The following is an 18,412-nucleotide window of genomic DNA, read 5'->3' as shown; positions in this document are numbered from 1 at the left end:
GTGTGTCTCAGCCCCCCCTTCTTGGTAGGTAAATGCTAAGCCAAGAGAGACATGCAAGCTGTGCCGCTTCCGCAAGGTCCGACGTGACGGGAAGCACGGAGAAAAAGGCAAGAGCTCAGGCTCGTTTACTCGTTTGTCAAAACTTTGCTCCCACAATTACCGAGGTTGATGACAGAGAAAAATCCCTCCGATCATCGCAATCAAATATCATATTCAAATATCATAGATGTTTTGGTATCCTCTCACCCTCTCAACTCCGATCCTCAACTCCTGCCCAAGAAATTGCCACATGCGGCATCAATATGACGGCAGAAAAACGGCCCTGCATACCAAAGCATGCCCAGTTACCGGAGCAACGTGGTATAAGCCCGAGACAAGCCCCAAAAAACCATGTTTACGCGCCCCAGCGTGCCAGCGTGGCGGCCTCGTGATTTCACATGCCTCCCGCCCGCCGATCTTCTCTGGCACGCAACGCCGCTGGCAACCTGACACCCCAAGATTAAAGACGCAACAAAACAAAAGAGCAGATCCTCATTCCAGCTCCGCGACAAAAGGAGAATCCAGGCGCGCGCCCATTCCAGCGCGGCCCCCGGGCCTCAGCACCACGGGGTGCTCAGGGCTCCACGCGCCGTCGGCGCCGGCCTTTTTGCCCAGATCGGGGCCCGACCCGGCCAGCTCGGCGAAGTACGGCGGCGTCCGCGGCGGCCGCGGCTCGTCCGGGGAGGAGCTGGCGCCGCTGCTGCCCGCGTCCGAGTACGGGTTCAGGGACGGGTACTCCGGGTGGTCGCTGCTGGTCCTTGGCTCCGAGGCGGAGGGCCGGCTGGTGGTCGCTGCGGAGGAGGAGGAGGTGGAGCCCGAGCTGCGGTGGCAGGCCGCCGGGCGGGCGGTGCCTGGTATGGGCTGCGTCACCTGGGCGGAGCCGACGGAGAGGTTGCGCACGCGGAGGGGCTGTGGGTATAGTGTGTGGTCGTGGTGCGCTGGCGGGGGAAGGGAGTAGTGCTGCGGTGGGTGGGGCCGCGTGGAAAGGTGTGCGAGTGTCGGTGGGTGCCGGGCTGCTGCTGGATAGTGTTGCTCGAGCCGGCTGGGAGGGTTTGTGAATTGTGAGTGCGGTCTGTGATGTGCAATGAGTGTTGCATTGCGACCCTTGTCGCCCTCGTTTGAGCTGGGATATCGCATAGAGGGTGGACGACCTGGTTGATATCCAGACACAAACGGGCTCCCGAGTTGCGGTGGCGGGCTTCTTCTCGTTTCTGAAGTGTTTTCCCGGACGTCGTAACGAGGCGGTTGATTTTGTGTTGCCTGCGAGGTTGGGAACAAGACCGGTTTCTCTTCCGCGGCGCTCGAGGGCGACTTGCCAGTGTAGATGCTATCCTTGTCCCCCGACATGACTTGTCGAGCCTTCTCGACAAGATGGTCCACCAGCGTAGCGTGGGATTTCTTCAGGTTCTTTTTGACAAAGCCGGTCATGAGAATGTTGCATCGGAGATCGACATCTTCCCGGATGTACAAGCCCGTGGCCGGCGCGCCGATGCCCAGCTCCACGGGCCCGGCAGGCTCACCGGGCAACGTCCCGCACAGTGTCCATTTATCCCGGATGTCGACATTCAGTGGTGCGCGACAATGCGTTTGGATCCCGTTTGGAAGATCGTGGAATGCGCATGTGTATGAGATGTCTCCGCTTGCCAGGCCCCCGGGCAGATATGTGATGCGGTCCGTTAGCGAATACCAGATGCACTTGATCTCATCCGCAGGGGCGTCTGCAGGCGGCTTGATGGGATGTCTCTCCTTCACCAGGGGATTCAAGTCGATCATCTCCAGGTGGTTGTGCAGGAAGTTGACGACAATCTCGCGCGGTATGCCCGTAGGCAGCGGACTGATTGTCGTGAATACTGTTCTCTTAGACATGGTCGCTGTGTGTCTGTCTGTTTTCAGGCGCCGTCGGAGTCTGCTGAGAATGACGTTCGAGCAAAAAAAGACAGCCACAGAAAATGATGCTTGGTTCTCCGGGTGATGGGAAGTGCCCCGGCGTACTCGAGAACCAACAGGATGACGGTACCGTTAGGTCAGTGGCGCAAGTCTCCCCTGACTGGACAGGTTCTTGTCTGCAGGGCACCAACAGCGTCAAATGATAGTTTGCTTGTAGAACGCTGTAGCGTAGGAAGACAGCACGGGAACAGAAGTGACTGTATGAATATGAGTGGCACTGACCACAGATGATCAAGAAGTTACTGAGACAGACGAAAAGGGTGTAAGTTCGACGTCGAGACACGTCGAGACAGCTTGAGAAGTGACAAAAAAGAGTCCCGGATGGCAGACGTTCCAAACCGAAAGTCAAGCTTGCAGAGCGAAGTGTGAGATCACCCAAAGCTTGTTGCTTTTTTAGACCGATGGCACCAATAACCTACCTTTTGGGTGCCATGAGGCAAACTCCCGCGCCGATCCTGAACTCGCTCCCGGATATTGGAGAAGCCAGGTGCCGCGCCACGATACTTAGAAGGGGTAGGCTGTGCAGGCCGAAAATAGTGCTAATGGGATGTACTAAGGCGGCCTTCCTGCACGCGGGCGGATGGGCTCGGCAGCAGGGCGAATGAGTGACCACCTCATTTAGTGTCAGCCGCAGCAGACGTGCCTTTTTTCTGATGATCTTAGACGCTACCCTTCTCGGGAGGGTGCGCTTCCGCGATAAGTGGCCTGGCTGGCCGGTCTTTCTGATTGCCTGAACACTCTTATATTGTCCACGGCAATCTTATTTCCACATCTCCTAGGCCGTGTCAAAACAAGGCCAACCAGCCGATTGGGGCGAGAATTGCTGTCCAACAAGTAATATAGGTCCCTGGACTGTGACCGGCAGGCCCAAACAGGGCTATTAGTTCATGTGAATGGTATCATTTCTTCTATGGAGAAACCTCCTGACCGATACCACCAGAATGCCGATTTTCGCAATCCCCTGGAACGCCGTTTCATGCCCGCTTTTCCCTGTCTCCATTCTGTCTGTCACTTTGACGGGCTCGCCTCTCGTGGCCTGCCTCCTTGAGTATGGCCATTAGCCAGCCTCGTGTGCGGTGTGGACTGATCATTCAGTTCGAGCCCGACAATCTTGATTGTCTTGAATCCGAGTCAACTTGTGAACTCTGAGCCCAACACCAATGTGGTCGGTGTTCTTCTTCTGAACGTTGCCCAGTGACATCTTGTTTTTTGTCGATTTGTCGACTCCCGACAACACATGCCTCGCCGCCAAATTGGGAAACACAATCAAATAGACGCGGGAGCCGCGTCTCGCCTCCAGCCCTTGGACCTCATGTTGATCTCGATCTGCTTCCAGATGCTCTCGACCACTTCTCTGTCACGGAACCGACTAGCCTCTGCACCAGGCAGGCCGGGGTCCCTCCACTTGTCGACGGTGAAGCACTGGACACGGTGGCCCCAGTTCCGGATGTTATCCGGGGTCTGGTCGCCGCGCCAGCCGACGTGGACGCCCAGGACGTGCTTGAACAGCTCGTTGGGGTTGCTCCACTTGTAGTTCTTAAACTGCCACGGCTGACCCGTCGTGAAGACGGCGACCACGCGGTTCCAGTACTCGGGCTTGAAGTTCTCGGGGCCCTCGACCAGGATGAAGCGCATCGCGCGGTTGGGGTCGATCTCGCGCATCACGCGCATGATGTTGAGCATCGTCGCCGTCGATCCGCTCTCCGGCAGCTCGTACCGCCCCGTCTCGAGGAAAGAGCGCACGTTGGAGATACGCAAGAGCGAAGAAGCCGATGGTGACAGCAGGATAATAGGGTCCGGCCGCTTGGCCGGCTTCTGGTTGATCGAGAGCGCCGTGCCCGCGGCGGCCACGGGCGCTGGCTGGCCCGCTTTCCTCGCCGTGAACAGCATCGTGTGCTTGCGGACGCCCGAGAAGTCGATGGGCTTCACGCCCCTCAGAACGGTGTTGCGGTCCCCCATCTTGCGTTCCCCAGCGTAGATCTGCTGCAGCCTCGGGTCCAGCGAACCCTTGCCCGCGCGCGCGGACGCGGTGGGCTGAGACGAGCTCTTAAGCGCCTCGGCCGCTGCGGGCGCTGCGTCGCCTGGCAGCTTCTTGATGTATTCGCTCTCGCCACCACCCTCGAGCCATGTGATGAGGTCGACGCGCTCGACGAAGGCGAGCTTGTGGACGGTGGCTCCCAGCCCCTTGGCGGCCAATTCCTCGTTCAGCGCGGTCGCCGCGGCATTGTAGTCGGGGATGGCGAGGTCTCGGTTGACCCAGGCGAAGTAGATGGAGCGCAAATCTATCGTAGTGGACTCATCAGGCTGGAATCGCGTCGGTGACTCGATCGGGAGAGCTGTAGAGTCTGCGAATCGGATTGCCGTAGCTTGTGACAGAGGCGCCTCGTCGGTCGAATCGCCAGCAACGGGGGTGACGGTTTGGCCTGATGCGATTGCCTGTCGAAACAGTAGAAGGGGGTCCTGTGCTGCTGCAGCCATGGTCGCGTGCGAAATGTCGCGAGGACGATCGCTCGAGCTTGTTCGACTGGGTCGCGAGACAGGTGCAAAGCTGAAGATGGATATTGTTAGTTGATACGACAGAGGTAAAGCTCCAAAGCGAGGCTGATGTCGAGGGTAGGCTGTAGCTAACCCAGGGCGCACCGGCCATCCCCTGAACCCGAGCGACAGGGGTTGGTCAACTTACAGGGCTTGCAAGTATATCAACCTTGGAGTCATCCGTAACATCTCAACTCTCAAGAACCATAAAAAGTTTCTTGACGAAAGCCTTCATCTTCGAATATTGTGTGTGCGAGTATTCTCACCCAGCAATCTATGGTATTCACTTCCATCACAAGCATATTCGACCTGACAATTGCAGTCAATTCTTTGTGCCCGTCCGTGGAGCTCAGAAAGAGAATGGGTTTGATTGTATGTGAGAAGCATATAACGAGAGAAAAGATGTAGAATACGCTGTGACAATAAGTAGGTAGGTCTCTGCAAGTCAGCCGACAGTTGACCCAAGCTGGTGCTTTAACGATATGAGATGATAAGATCTATAATCATGGACACCTTACTGGAGCGCAACCTAAACTTCCACTGTTAAAACCACAGCTGGCCAAGGTCTTGGTTGCCAGTTGGAGTGTATTCAGGTCAGGTAGAGGCATGGGGTTGTTCAAGCAACTGCCTAGGTGTCACGGTCCATGAATACTCTATCAGGGGCTCCCCGTCACTTCTTCTGCCGCAACAGCAGCCGCATCACCCACAGACGCCTGCTTTGATCTCCCGTGAACCTGCTTAATCAGAATAATTAGCCTGAGCCAGCTTCTCGGCGAGTGATTCTTCGGTAGAGCTCACCACGCAGACCCCCTTTCCTCTGAGCTTATGCCTTGGGTTTGCCGGGCACATAGGGCTAGAAGGAAGGTGTTCCGGCAGGTCGAATTCGAAGGAGATTTCTTTGACAGGGTCTCTCCTGACCAAAGCATTTGGTTCATCCCACCGTTCCCGCCTCTCAGCTTCGACTCCTTTTTGATATGAGAGTGCTTTTGTCCGGGCGGAGCTTGCGGAAGATGGCGTTGAGTCGTTCATGGACGAAGGGTGTTTGACATCTATGAAGAAGCTCCTCGGGTTGCCGCCTGCAGATTGTTTGGTTGCGGGCGGAGCTACAGACATGGCTTCCTGGCGGTTCTCAGTATGATTGATCTTCACTTATGGGATGGGTTCGAAGAACGTACACCGGTAGGATATGACATTGTGGCACCCAGCGCTTGTTCCTCACTCAGGTCACTTGCAGGAACAATATAGTTGCCATGGTGTTTAGTACAGCCAGCTGTGCCACCAGCTAGGCTATCCGGGATGTTTTGTTCCATCCACATATGATTGTTGGAGCTCGAGGCGCTCGTACGGCTTGTACGACTAGACGACTGCATGTGTTGGCGATTTTGGGGGGCCTTCCTGAGCCATCTACGCAGACTCTTGAGCGGTCCACTGTTGTGGTCATCATCTTCCTTCTCCTCCAGCGGTGTCAGAGGTTGAGAGGGATCGACTGGCTTTTGGGTGAAGTAACTAAGTGCCGCGTCAACATTTGGATCCTTGGTCAGGTCTTCGTGTACTTCCGCAGGTTCCTCGATCTACTGGTATTAGTTTTGCTCATCCGCTCCAGCTGTCGCTCGAGGATCAATCGGAGGACTTGTCACTTACCTTTGATCGTTCAAAAGGCTTCCAGGGAAGCCTTGACTTCGTTGCCTTCCTTCTTGCTTGAAAGGCCGAAGCGGTGCTCATTGCACCGCTCGATTTGCTGCGAGCAAGCGGAGATTGCTTGTTTAAAGTGATTATGCCGGCAAAATTTATTTGCTGGTCAGCAGGGCGCTGCAAAGCCTCCACCTGGGCAGCCTCCGAGAGCCATGGGCTATGAGGAAGAGCCCTGGGGGGGCTGAACGATTCAGTATTCTTTTCGGGCATACTGAGTTGCGGAACACCCAGCGGAGGGGTTGGTTGGACTGTCTTTGGCGAGGAATCTCTCTGCTCGTGCTCTTGAGATTGTAATGGGCTTCTCTCGTTCATCCTCGATGTCCACTTGAATATCTTGCCTGCTGAGCCCACCGAAATTGTACCCGGGCGTTTCGAGCTATCTCGACGTACGGTCGGCCTCTCTGCCCAGTATCCGTCCGGAAACCATACCCACTCGAACCCATCTTTTGCTGGCCGTGGGGGGTCATGGCCACCGATGTTCCTGGAATTTCGTGCATAGTCTCTAGCGGCTTCGCTCCAGAAACCCGGCGGCGATACCGAAGGAGAATGACGGCTCATTCAGCGTGTGGTCGACGGGGACAGACCTCTGGTCGAGGAAACAGGCGTGCCACGGGAGTGTCAATTGCTCCAAATGGTATCACTCCGATGAGTACTGCGCTGCACGAGTCGATGCCTAGTGTACGTAGCAGGATGCCACAAGAAAGACAGCTGAATCTATTCAGATGTTGTTGAGCTTTTAACACACAAGGACGAGACTCAAGTCATCCATTCGTCTTTCGCGTGCTGTGGTTGTTGTGCCCCTGATTTGAGGATTTGAGAGATATTTCAGGAAGGGGATACGGCAGAGAAAGATGCTATCAAGACACTGTAGGTGATCTAGGTAGCAAGGAGAAAGGTTTGGTATTGAGGATTAAGGTCCGAGTAAATGATGTTCCGCCAGTTTGTCGTGAGTGATCGCGCAGCAACATTTCCGGTGTTGAACCCCCGTTGTCTCGAGATTCTGCTATGTCGACATATTTGTGGATGGAAGGCACGATCAATTGTGACGGGGAGCGGCGTACGAGAAGAGCAAAACTATAGTCTTGAAATGTTTAGCTAGGAAAGAAAATATTCAGAGCAACAGCAGGCAGGTGCAGATGCTAAGTGCTCCGACAGCAGATGATAGACCTACCAAAGTGATCAGAGATCCAAGAGTGCGTAGAACAATTCTTATTTATTTTGGCATTCTTTGGTGTCAGAGCGGATCAGTCAGTCTCTTGCTCATTTCATGCCTACGACTATGTATATCCTCTCTATCCTGATGCTACACCTCCATTCCGGTATCAAATCATTGCTGTGCCGCCATCCAAAGTACGCCAGAGCGCCGCAATATTCCCAGAAGCCCCTTTCTAAATGCCGAACACCGACTTCAGCCGCTCGTATGTAAAGAAGCTGACTGCACTCATGGGCACAATCTTTACGTATCCGATCGTGAGACCGACGAAAAGCCCCCGTACGCCCCGTTCCTTCATGATCAGCGCCGCCGTTTCGGCAATGCGCAACCGGTGGCCGTCGCCCACGGCCCCCGCAACCTGCATCCGCCGCCGCACGACCTCGAGAGGGTACGAGCAGGTCTGCGACACCAGCCCAGCCACACCACCCGCCAGTAGCTCAGCCCAGGACTGCAGCAGCGGCGGTTTTCCTTCAGGCGCGTTCCTGCGCTGCGGCAGTGTCGTCCACTTCGCAACCAAGGGGTGCCGGAGCAGATCGCCCATTGTGTCGTGAGTTAGGAAGGACACGCCGGCGTAGGGCAGCATTCCAAGGATCGTTGGCGTGAAACCACGGTAGAAGTTGATGATCCCTATCTGTGGTGCGACGGCCTCCACCGTTGAGGCTGCGGCCGTCGCTGCTCTGACAGTCGCTGATCCCTGTGTTCCGGCAGCAGATGTAGCGCCAGGATGCTCATGGTAGATTTGCCTGCATATGGAAGAAAGTGACGAACGATTGTGCTGTTTCGTCTCGAAAGCTAATCGGACCCGTATCACTTCCAACGGGTATGTAAAGAACACCGAGGTTGCTCCGGCGAGAGAGCCGCTCAGAAGCCGCCGAAAGGGAGTCTCGTGCTCCTTATTTGGAATGATGGCCGACCGTATTTGCTCGTACGCCAGGAACTTGATTCCAGCGTACGGGAATACTCTTAACAAGGTGGCCGAGTGACCCCTGAACAGTCCTGCGGTGCCTTCCTCGTGATATATCACCTTCATAGCGGTGATAGTGCCAACCCAGGACCCGGAGTATTTAAGGAACTGTGGATTCCTTGCCTGGAAGAGAATTTTGACCCGGTCGAGCGGCGCAACGACAGTTTTTGCCTGTCGTGGAGACAGTCAGTCAGTACTGGTGCAAATTTTCCAAAGGGAAGCCAGATCTTGTGAATACTCACAGCACATCCTGCAACACCACCCGCCGTGCCCGATCGCCATAGATAGTCAAGGCTCTGCTTGTCGACCTTCCTCGGTACTACCGCCTCATCGTCTGTTGGGCACACCGCGACATTTCCCTTGCGCAGGCGACGGCCTGTCCCGTCGCTATCCTTTCGTGATTCGTGATGTGGAATCGCCGACATTGAGGCATCATCCCTCAGGGCCGATGGCATTCCCCTGCCACGGTCAGCGCCGTGTGAAATTTGTTGTTCGTAGAAGGAAATGTCAGAGCGAAGGCAGTATCATTTCGACAGATTCGGCAAACAGTCTGAGGTCCGAGGTGAGCCGAGGGACACAGGGCGGTGGAGGAGGCGGGCGAATTCTTTATGTAGCGTGCCTAGGTAGGTAAGATGCGGCGGATCGTGAACAAGGCACGGGTCCAGGTCGCGGCTATGTTCGCACGCCCAGGGGACGTCATTTACCCCAAGGTCCGGAAACGCCTGTAGCCAGGGGCCGTTTTGTCAGCGGTCCACCTTCTAAAGCCGCCCGCCTGGGCGACGGTCTTCCGGGCGGCCTAGGCTTTTCGCTAACCGAGAATAGCCGACTCGGAATCGATATCTGCATCCTTCCTCGACCCAGACAGCCGGAACACCGATACTTTGGCTATGTAAGGAATGGACCCTCGCTATTCTGTCTCATATACTGTATACTCATAATGCGGAAAATAGACTTTACTGTGGCTTTCAAATGCCGACTTACTGACCTTGTCGTACTCCAGTCCAATGGCCACCCAGGAAACCCCATTCCCTGCCAGAGGCAAAGTAGCGGCCACGAGCGTAGTTGAATCAGATGAAGGGACCGCCAGCCTCAAGACAGCGGCAATGTCGCATTCCATTCTGTTCCGTGATGAAGATCGGGGAGTCATTTTAATCGACGGACCCAAGTCCATTGAGGAGGCTCAACTCTTGAGTCCTGTGAGGTCTCCCGGGATACGGAGGCTTGTCTCATCAAAACCGCCTGAGGAGCCCTTCAAGACTCCAGAACCTAAGCAACCCCAACTCAACCCGAGTTTGGGAGCTGCCTTGGCGGATCTGACAGCGGCAGCCGCCGTCGAAGATGCTCAGAAACTGCTGCACGAGTTGTACTCGGGGCCATGGTGCTTACCCCGGATTCATGCTATCCAGGACAAAGAGCCGGAGGGAGATGGGCGAGACAAGAAAAGGAAAGCAGTGGAAATTGATACTTCAGAGGAAGTCCTCAGTGACGCAGTGATCCCTGGAGGGTCAGTGTACCTCCAAGGGACCATATCGTCGGAACGATCTCGCTTCATGAAAGAAGCTCCCTTGTTCGATCTCATAGTCATGGACCCTCCATGGCCGAATCGTTCAGCGCGTCGAAAGAAGGAAAGCTACCACACAGCCAACGATCTCGACGACATCCGCGAGACTTTGTCACTCATCCCCGTCACGTCTCACTTAGCACCCGAGGGCCTGGTCGCTGTCTGGATCACCAACAAAGCAAGCGTGTTGGAGTTGCTAACATCACCAAGAGGTCTATTTGCCGAATGGGGCCTGGAAATTGTAGGCGAGTGGACATGGCTCAAGGTCACAACGGCTGGCGAGCCGATGGTGGATGTCGAGTCTGCGTGGAGAAAGCCATGGGAGCGGCTCTTGATTGCTAAGAAGCGAGGGACCAAGAGGTCGAAACTGCCTAGCCAAGGGCGAGTGATCGTCTCCGTGCCTGATCTTCACTCGCGCAAGCCTAATCTGCGACCTCTATTTGAGGATATCTTGCCTCTGGGGTATCAGGGTCTCGAAATATTCGCCAGAAATCTCACAGCAGGGTGGTGGGGCTGGGGAGATGAGGTCCTCAAATTCCAGCAGCCAGAACATTGGGTAGAACCGTAGCCTTTGAAAATACTGCCTTCAACCGTATGCGCCACCGTATGATGCGTTCTTCTTTCGAACAGTGATCCCCAATATCATACAACTTTATACACGCCGCTCTCGCCCTTGTCACATACATCATCAAGGCTAAGCACCTCCTTCCACCGCAGGCACCGTCTCGCCCTCCTCGACCTCGACCCACGCCGGCCCCAGCGGCTGGCCCGGCTTCCAGGCCCTCTTCCCAGCCAGCAGCTTGGCGGCCTCCTTCCGCAGCATCCTCCTGTCGGCGCCGACCTCGAGCTGGTCCCTGAGCGCGGGCGTGCCCCTCGCGCGTGCGAACTGCGCCTCGATGCTCTTCTGGTGCTCCCCCTCGACCGCGTCGAACATGAGCTTGTCCCACGGCGACAGGTCCTCGGGCGCCTCGGGCCACACGAAGGGCCGCGCCAGGTCCGCGATCATCATCTTCTGGCTGCGCGGCCGGTACCACTTGCCGCCCCCGCTGTTGCCGTACTGCCGCTGCCGCGGCCGCATCTGGTTGACGAAGGACCGCACCGATTTCACCTCCACGTTGTACACGTTCCACAGATAGTCCCGGAGGTCGAGCTTGTTGAACGTCAGGGGCACGTTGAACGTCGCCGTCGTCGGCGGTTGGCCGTCCTTGGGGCGCACGAATGCCACGACATGGTTTGGTCTAAGAGGGTGTTGGGATCCAGTCAGCTGGGAGCGCGAATGATCCGGGGGGGGGGGATAGCCGGTGTGATCTAGAGAATGTCGTGATAGCGTCGCGGGAGTGGCCTGGAGGTGCAGATAGGTTTACTCACAGGAAGACTGCTTTTTGGCCGAGACGGAAGGGCGCTGCCCGCGCGAGGCCTTCCGCTGCCCCCACAGCTGCTGTCGTAGTCATTCTGGAGTGATCGAGCTGACGGTTGAAAGGTCACTGGTCAACCGCAAGTTGCGACGGAGGGCTCGCTAAATCGCATGTCAAGCCGAGAGGTCAACTCTCCAGACTTTTTGGCCGGTGCACGGACCACCCGGAGGCTTTCGATGGAGCCGCAGTCGGCCCCGAAGTGGGAGAAGTGGGACTGGCGGCTGTAGCCGGTCACTTATACAGGATCATCAATCCACAATCAAAATCCAATTTGGAACAGGGCGGCTCTTGTCATGAACATTTTACTTTTTTTGGTTTCAGTGCTGATCGAAGGAGACACCACAGCTGGTCCTATCCTAGCTACAGAGCAGTATGCACGGCCAAAAGAGCCGGCTCCCTACTATAGAGCCTAAGGTTCGGCTCCAGTTTGTCTAATTGCTTCAACATCGCCACGACTTCCATGACGACAAGCCCCTCGGGTTCGCATTTAGACATCAAGCCCGTCAACGACGATGCCCTTGGTCCAGGTCCAGCAGATCTTACGAGCAACCTCGTTGGCAGACTCCTCCGAGACCATAACGCTGACAAGATACAGGGCTGCATCTATGCCAGCGCTGACTCCCCCAGACGTGATCACACGGAGACCACCGAGGCGCATTGCGGCGCGACGGGTGATGGACTCGCGACGGGAGTTGGAGCTCTTAAAGGACATACTTCCCTTTCTGCAAGGGTGTGTTAGCTCTCGGAATTGAAACAAAAGGCGCCATTCGTTACTTACCGAGCGTTGGAGGGTCGCCGGCCGTCGGGTCTAGTGCTTCGGACGTAGGGATTCTCGTCCTCGTCACCGAGCTCGAAGCGCAGGTTGTTGACGACGTATCGTGTGTCCTCCACAACATCGGTGCGCTCGCCCAGGTCTCTCTGGACAGCGATGCTGCAAATGTTTTCGAATGTGACAATGTAATCGGGGTGGGTGGTGGCCGAGAGCCCAGCTAGGATCCCCTGCTGCGCGAGCAAGAGAGATCCGGTGCAGACGGAGAAGAGGGTGCGCCTGGAGATTGGGAGAGGAGGAAAAGATCAGCTAATGTATTTCTTCGGGTGAAACAGTAAGTTTGTAGGATATGCTTACTCTCGCTCGGGGCTCTTCTTCTGAATCTCGCTGTAGGCTGAGATGAGGCCGAGAGGCTCGGCCTTGGCTTTGATGATGGGCTCTGCGTTTCCGCCGAGGATGACAATAATGTCGAAGTCCTCGATGCGCTCATGAGCCTCCTTGAAGGAGATCTGAGAACCGACAATGACACCGGCAGCAGAGAGCGCCTTGGGCTCATCTGAAGCGATGGTGACCTCGAAGGCTCTGGTGGCTGAAGTAGGAGCAGCAGTTCAGCGGACTGTCCGGAGAGCAGACACATGAGGGCGGTGGAGATTCAGGATGGGTGCTTACAAGGGTCGTTAATATCGTGGAGGGCAGTGGTCAGGACCTCGAGGGGGCCAGCAAAGTCCATGAAGTCGAACTTGTCGTGCAGGGCGAAGAGCACATCAACTGGCTCGTTGTCGGCCACTGCACTCGTCTTGGAGGCCATCTTGGGCAACTTAGGGGTTGGTATGGGCTGAAGAGACTGATCACGTTGGTGTTGTCAAAGAAGTGCAAGTCAATTGAGCAGCAGGAGACAATCTAGTGATGATCTCGATGTGGTCAATTGGAATGTTGATTGTTGATTGTTGATTGTCCCTTGGGCAAGCAGGAGACAGAAGTAGGTCGGAGAGGGGATAGCTGGAAGAAACAAGATGAAATCGTGCGTGAGCTGGATGAGGTGTCCGTTTTCCCCTTCAACCCCTCCTTGAACGTGACCAGCTCTCCCTCTTAAAGGACTGCAACCTAGGCCAAAACCTGCAGCTGGACCAAGCATGAGGCATGGCCTGACTGGTGGAGGGGCTCGCAGCAGGCCATCTTAGTGGTACGATGCTCCCGGGACCCCTACCTAGGGTACCTGGACTCTCCCGTGGGGCAGCCTCAAGCTGCAAATGCGGGAGTGGGACCTGTAGATTGTGGGGTAAGCTGGGCTTGCAGGGATCACAGATCAATGCTCGTGTGCGCTGAAAGTCTGTCAAGTCAGTCTGCCGTCTGCCGTCTGTGGTGGGCTGGGTGGGTCGGTCGGCCATTCCCTGGGTTGCCTGTCCCGACGTCGTCTGACTTCTCAGATCGAGACTATCGCACCACCCATCCGCCACCGTCATTGCGCAGCCCACAACCCATTCTGCGCGCTTAAACCACCTCTCGCCGACATATAATCGCGGGTGGATATTGCCGCAAAGCTCGACGGACCCTGAGTGAGCAAAGTCTCGTGGGGAGCCTCGCGCTTAGATCCACTTCTCAACTCACTCACCCGTCCGAACACCCGACTCTGCGTCACTTGATGAGGCTCGCTCTGTCTCGTCGTCGCCCGTCTGCACGAGCATGATCGTGTCACCCTGACGGCCCTGCAAATATGTCTTCCGCGTAGGCAACCCCTGCTTCATATTTTGACTTTCCAGTCCAAGTCACCACTTCCCACCACGCACTTAGACATCGCCGTCTTTGTCTTGATTGTCAACCTAGAAGACGATCTCTCATCGCAAATGCCAAGTGGATTTTGCAGGGTCACTTTCTCGACGGCCACAAACCATCAATCCGGCGGTGTTCTCTGCAAAAATGTCTGTCCCCGACATGGCGCCGTAGAGACATCACATTCTGGTTAAAGCTCCCAGGACATATTTGGGATACGCTTTTGCAAGATGTGAACTACCAGGGCCACCCTCCTCCTTTGGGCACGAGCAAAGCATCCGCCCTCTGGAATAGCTTCGCGTCGCACGCATCAGTTCAGGCCAATCAACCCAGCCTGGATGTCACGACCGTTCTCACACCTGCAGTAGCGATATGAACCCCTTCACAGTGCTCTAAACTTTCTACACCGGCCCATCGTTGTCACGGTCCAGCTTCTGACCATCTTGCAGCTCCACCAAAGATCTCACCAAGGCCATCAATTCATTCCTGCCCAACTCTGGCCTGCCACTTCCAGACGAGCTAACCCAAGTCATTGATGCCTACCTCGAGAAGCACAATGAGGATGGAGCCTCAGAGCGCCTCCAGGAGGACCTCCTATCTATATGGGAGAAGTCGGTCAGGGAGAACGTAGGCTCCTACGCTCCTTGGCTTGCCATCCTGCGCAGACTTTTACCAGCGCTCAGGGATCCAACATATCTTGTTCAATGGTGGGACCAAATGACAGAGCCGGTCCTCGACCATATGGCACAAGACAAAAATCTGGCCAAAGAAGCTTGGGCAAACACTCTAGCTGTCCTTACCTACGACAATGGCGTTGAGGCAGCAGAGGGTCAAGGGGCGAACCTGATTGCTATAAAGCTATTGAAGACCTGGATGCAGAGCTTTCAGTTGGCTAGCAATGATGGTAATTCTTCAATGGCTCTCAAAGCCACCCTGATACGTAATGGCTTGCTCAGCTACGGCAAGAAAAGGCCAAAGGTTCGTTCATGTCAATTTCAACCACCTTCAACCCAACTCAGGCGTCCCTTCCGGTGACCAGCACAACACTGTGGTCAGGCCCAGGTCCTCCGTGTTGTCCCAATGACACCAATACCGCAGGCTGAAACTTGTTGGAGTGACATGAGTCTCGCTCGCTGCTTGTGTATATGGTCGCTAACGGGGACTGCTGTTGCTCTGAATCCATAAATTGTTTCGCATCGTTCGCTAACACACTGCAGGGTCTTTTGAGTGCGTTGAACTCTTTCATTGTTCAAAAGGAATTTCGAGCCCAGGCTCTGACCCTCCTTTGCGAATTCGTCCAGAGTGAGCCGCCACATCTTCACGTTGTCCTGGAGACTCCACTCTTCGACAACCTCCTTCGGAGTCTGCAAATTGATACATCGACAACGGTGGTTACGCTAGCCATCACTGCGTTGACGATGTTGCTACCGAATGTGCCCAGCTCTTTGGTACCATACCTCCCAAAGCTGTTCAATATATACGCTCGTTTATTGTTCTGGGACAGAGAGAGGTCTTTGGCAGCCGACAATCCAGAGATTGATGACGATGACGAGAAGAACTCAATCGCTGACTGGGAAGTCTGCGTATTCGCACCAGATGCTGACAACATGTCAATCCCAAATCTCCTGAGCTTCTTCACAATTCTTTATGGGTTGTATCCGCTCAACTTTGTGGACTATATCAGGAAGCCGCAACGGTATCTGCGTCATGCGAACATGCCAAATGCCGACGATATCGAAGTCCAGCCTTCAGAAATCCGCCAGAAGTCGGAAAGATTCAGGCAGTACCACATGCTTCATCCAAACTTCTATAACTTGACATTAGAGTCGGAGAAGACAGATTTCAGCAGATGGATCAAAAGCGAGTCGTCCGAAGTGGTCACAGAGTGCACTTCACTGTGCCTAGCCACCGAGCTCGGGGTAGGCGCCGAACTTGGACCTGCGCAAGAGTTCGGCCTGTCCGAGGTCGATGAAAACACCAGGGCCGGAGCAGATCAGCCATTCCTTACCGGTCAAGCCATTCTAGCAAGGACCTCATCCCGGGATCTGGCGAGCGCCTGGAGAAATTCAGGTGCAGGGTCAGTATCAGAAGAAGTACGAACAGCTGTGGGCGTGATGCGGCGTGCATCTCAATCGAGTCACGCTCCTTCTCTCCGTGAGGCTTTCCAGACTCGCACCCGCGAGGGACCGGGAGACAGCCCTACTTTGCCGCCATCGCTGGGTCTATCAGCCTCACACACCAATTTGCAGGATATGATCACTTCTAATAAAGTCATCAAGACCGGTCTACACCAGTCGCTGGCCAACGATAGTGTGCCATCTCTCGCCTTGAGTCACCAGGAATCCATGCCTGATAAGACTTCGAGCAAACTGTCTGCGCCAATGGCCCCTGTTGCTGCTCCCCCATCGACCGAGAGTGACGGAGAAATCCAGCGACTGTACAAGAAGATCCTCCTCTTAAGCAACGATTTGAGTTTTGAACGTTACATGAAACAACAACACATGATTCATATCGGTGAACTCAAGAGGCGGCAACTGAAGGAGGCTGCAACAGAAGCGGAAACGCAGAACCTCATCATGATCAATCGAAACCTGCGGAACCGATTAGAAGAGGCAAAACGGTCGGAGCTGCGGGCGAAGAAGGAGTCTGAGAACCGGCGCAACATAGCCAAGAAATGGGAGACTGACTTGTCCGCGAAGCTCAAGCTTCTAAGGGAGGAGCAAAAGAAGTGGAGCAGTGAAGGAGCCGGCCTCAAGCGGGAGCTCGAGGCCAAGACGGAGGAGTGCGAGAAATTGACGAAAATGGTCTGTGGGTACGAGACCACGGAATTGAACTCCAAACAGAATCTTCAGGCAATCAACGACCACGTTGAGGAGATTGTGCGGCTCAAGGCGGAAGTGAACCGGCTCATCGAAGTGGAACAGACATACCAGGCTAAAGAGCGAGAGACAGCAGAGCGCCTAACTGAAGCCGCTGAATCAATTGGCCGAGCTGAGGTTTTGAGTATGAAACTGGAAGCGCGCGACGCTGAGGTAGTGGAGGCGAGGAAGCTGTATGAATCACAGATTTCCGACCTCAACACCAAACTTCAGGACGCGCTGCAGCACGGAGCCAGTCGGCCCAAACGAGAGAACGACTCCAACAAGGCCATCGAGAGTGCACTAGCAGCAAGCCGGGCGAAGATGGCTGATTTGCAGAGGAGACACAACCTCCTGGTGAACAAGTGCACCGTTTTGCAGTCGTCGCTGCTCGAAAAGACATCCAACAGCTCAAGGTCACCGGCTTTCTCCAGCACATCAAGGATGGGCGTCACTTCAGACTCATCAGACGCAGAGCTCTCAGCAATCGTGCAGAGTGGGGATCCGCCGAGCCCGGTGCGAAGGAGGTCACGTCGTGGGCGAGGATTCTCAGACCCTGAGCTCTTTGTCGAGGGAACAAAGTACAATGTGACGCCACCACTTGACACGATAACGGGATCGTCGGTTGGCACAGTATTACATCGGCCTTCAACGCCGACCGGGAGCGCGGATATGCCTGCGGGAGGGGATAGAAGCCCTACTGATAGAGTTCACGGGAGAGGCAAGTGACTCCAGTCTCCAGGGAATGGCGGGTAGTCCATTTTACTGACTTTCTGCTTTCACTTTAGGTGGTTTCCAGAATTCTGGTCGAAAGGACAAGCGCGACAAGAAGTCCTCGGGGATCAGAGGGATCCGAGGTTTTGTATAATCCGCGAGATTGAAAAAAGAAAGATGGGCTATATAGTCTTTTCTTCTTCTTGTGAGGGTATTCGCGGCCATACGCGAAGTCGGGAAAACCATCTTCACCTGTGATGGACGATTGCTGCAAGGCTGGCAGTTGACCTGACCCAGATGTAGCGACGCGGCACTTTTTGGCCCAGCTGATGAGTTCGGACGAAATGAAAGAAGAAGAAAAAGAAATGCCACGCTGAGACTCTCTTAGTCAAACACAACTTCTGACACTAGTGAGAAGGTCTACGCGCACCTGGGCGGTGTTTGGTGGTGTTTGATGGAGCCAAAGGAAGAAAGTACTCAACTGCCGTGAGACAACCCTGGAAGACTAAAAAAGTGGTAAAGTAGACACAGCAGAAGAGCGATGCCGGGCGAGCCGATGAAGGCGACGAGACCGAATGGGCCGGCGTGGCAAGCGAGCAGTGGCTGCACGTCGCGTGCTAAGGGAAGTGCTTAATATTAGTAAAAGCGGTGGTTGGTGAAGGATGTTGATTCCTTGGAAGGAGCGGGTTGGAGGAGCAACTCCTCCTTGCGCGTCCCAGGGTTAAAGGTGCAGGTGCAAGGTGCTTCACAACCAACCCAGACCAACCCAGCCCAACCCCAACCCCACCACCGCCTAGCCCCAGTCCCTGGCTGGGGAAGAGGCTACTTCTGTGTGTTATGACATTGCTACCCACCACCAAGTAGATGATCAGACAGGGTCAGCGGATGCGCTCTGCTCTGCTCTGCTCTGCCTTGCCTCTCCCCCCCCCTGCCCG

General features: G+C 55.3%; 8 protein-coding genes across 8 annotated transcripts; 2 read left to right on the top strand and 6 right to left on the bottom strand.

Moving 5' to 3' along the window:
- Nucleotides 1-531: 531 nt before the first annotated feature.
- Nucleotides 532-1,905, bottom strand: J7T55_014535 (uncharacterized protein; the record flags this gene model as incomplete). The annotated part of the gene is made up of 1 exon (XM_053142541.1): nt 532-1,905. The coding sequence occupies one exon, from the start codon at nt 1,903-1,905 to the stop codon at nt 532-534; it is 1,374 nt and encodes a 457-aa protein (XP_052994722.1).
- Nucleotides 1,906-3,252: 1,347 nt separating this feature from the next.
- J7T55_014534 (pol ii transcription elongation factor subunit) lies at nt 3,253-4,464 on the bottom strand (the record flags this gene model as incomplete). The annotated part of the gene is made up of 1 exon (XM_053142540.1): nt 3,253-4,464. One exon carries the CDS (start codon nt 4,462-4,464, stop codon nt 3,253-3,255), a length of 1,212 nt encoding a protein of 403 aa, XP_052994721.1.
- A 713-nt stretch (nt 4,465-5,177) lies between these two features.
- J7T55_014533 (uncharacterized protein) lies at nt 5,178-6,771 on the bottom strand (the record flags this gene model as incomplete). Its single annotated transcript, XM_053142539.1, has 4 exons — nt 5,178-5,255; nt 5,320-5,640; nt 5,697-6,092; nt 6,163-6,771. 4 exons carry the CDS (start codon nt 6,769-6,771, stop codon nt 5,178-5,180), a joined length of 1,404 nt encoding a protein of 467 aa, XP_052994720.1.
- Nucleotides 6,772-7,601: 830 nt separating this feature from the next.
- On the bottom strand, nt 7,602-8,845 carry J7T55_014532 (Mitochondrial carrier protein LEU5; the record flags this gene model as incomplete). The annotated part of the gene is made up of 2 exons (XM_053142538.1): nt 7,602-8,561; nt 8,633-8,845. 2 exons carry the CDS (start codon nt 8,843-8,845, stop codon nt 7,602-7,604), a joined length of 1,173 nt encoding a protein of 390 aa, XP_052994719.1.
- Nucleotides 8,846-9,493: 648 nt separating this feature from the next.
- J7T55_014531 (uncharacterized protein) lies at nt 9,494-10,519 on the top strand (the record flags this gene model as incomplete). The annotated part of the gene is made up of 1 exon (XM_053142536.1): nt 9,494-10,519. The coding sequence occupies one exon, from the start codon at nt 9,494-9,496 to the stop codon at nt 10,517-10,519; it is 1,026 nt and encodes a 341-aa protein (XP_052994718.1).
- Nucleotides 10,520-10,645: 126 nt separating this feature from the next.
- On the bottom strand, nt 10,646-11,402 carry J7T55_014530 (mitochondrial ribosomal protein subunit L23; the record flags this gene model as incomplete). The annotated part of the gene is made up of 2 exons (XM_053142535.1): nt 10,646-11,189; nt 11,320-11,402. 2 exons carry the CDS (start codon nt 11,400-11,402, stop codon nt 10,646-10,648), a joined length of 627 nt encoding a protein of 208 aa, XP_052994717.1.
- Nucleotides 11,403-11,853: 451 nt separating this feature from the next.
- Nucleotides 11,854-12,943, bottom strand: J7T55_014529 (uncharacterized protein; the record flags this gene model as incomplete). The annotated part of the gene is made up of 4 exons (XM_053142534.1): nt 11,854-12,088; nt 12,145-12,414; nt 12,493-12,724; nt 12,805-12,943. The coding sequence occupies 4 exons, from the start codon at nt 12,941-12,943 to the stop codon at nt 11,854-11,856; spliced, it is 876 nt and encodes a 291-aa protein (XP_052994716.1).
- A 906-nt stretch (nt 12,944-13,849) lies between these two features.
- On the top strand, nt 13,850-17,492 carry J7T55_014528 (tuberous sclerosis 1; the record flags this gene model as incomplete). The annotated part of the gene is made up of 3 exons (XM_053142533.1): nt 13,850-13,860; nt 14,355-14,883; nt 15,123-17,492. 3 exons carry the CDS (start codon nt 13,850-13,852, stop codon nt 17,490-17,492), a joined length of 2,910 nt encoding a protein of 969 aa, XP_052994715.1.
- Nucleotides 17,493-18,412: the final 920 nt, after the last annotated feature.

This window comes from Diaporthe amygdali (assembly GCF_026229845.1).
Source record: "Diaporthe amygdali strain CAA958 chromosome Unknown NODE_11_length_1138210_cov_64_948100, whole genome shotgun sequence".
In the NCBI taxonomy this organism is placed as follows: Eukaryota; Fungi; Ascomycota; class Sordariomycetes; order Diaporthales; family Diaporthaceae; genus Diaporthe; species Diaporthe amygdali.
The sequence above is the reverse complement of the archived record's forward strand: the minus strand, read 5'-3'. Positions and strand labels throughout refer to the sequence as shown.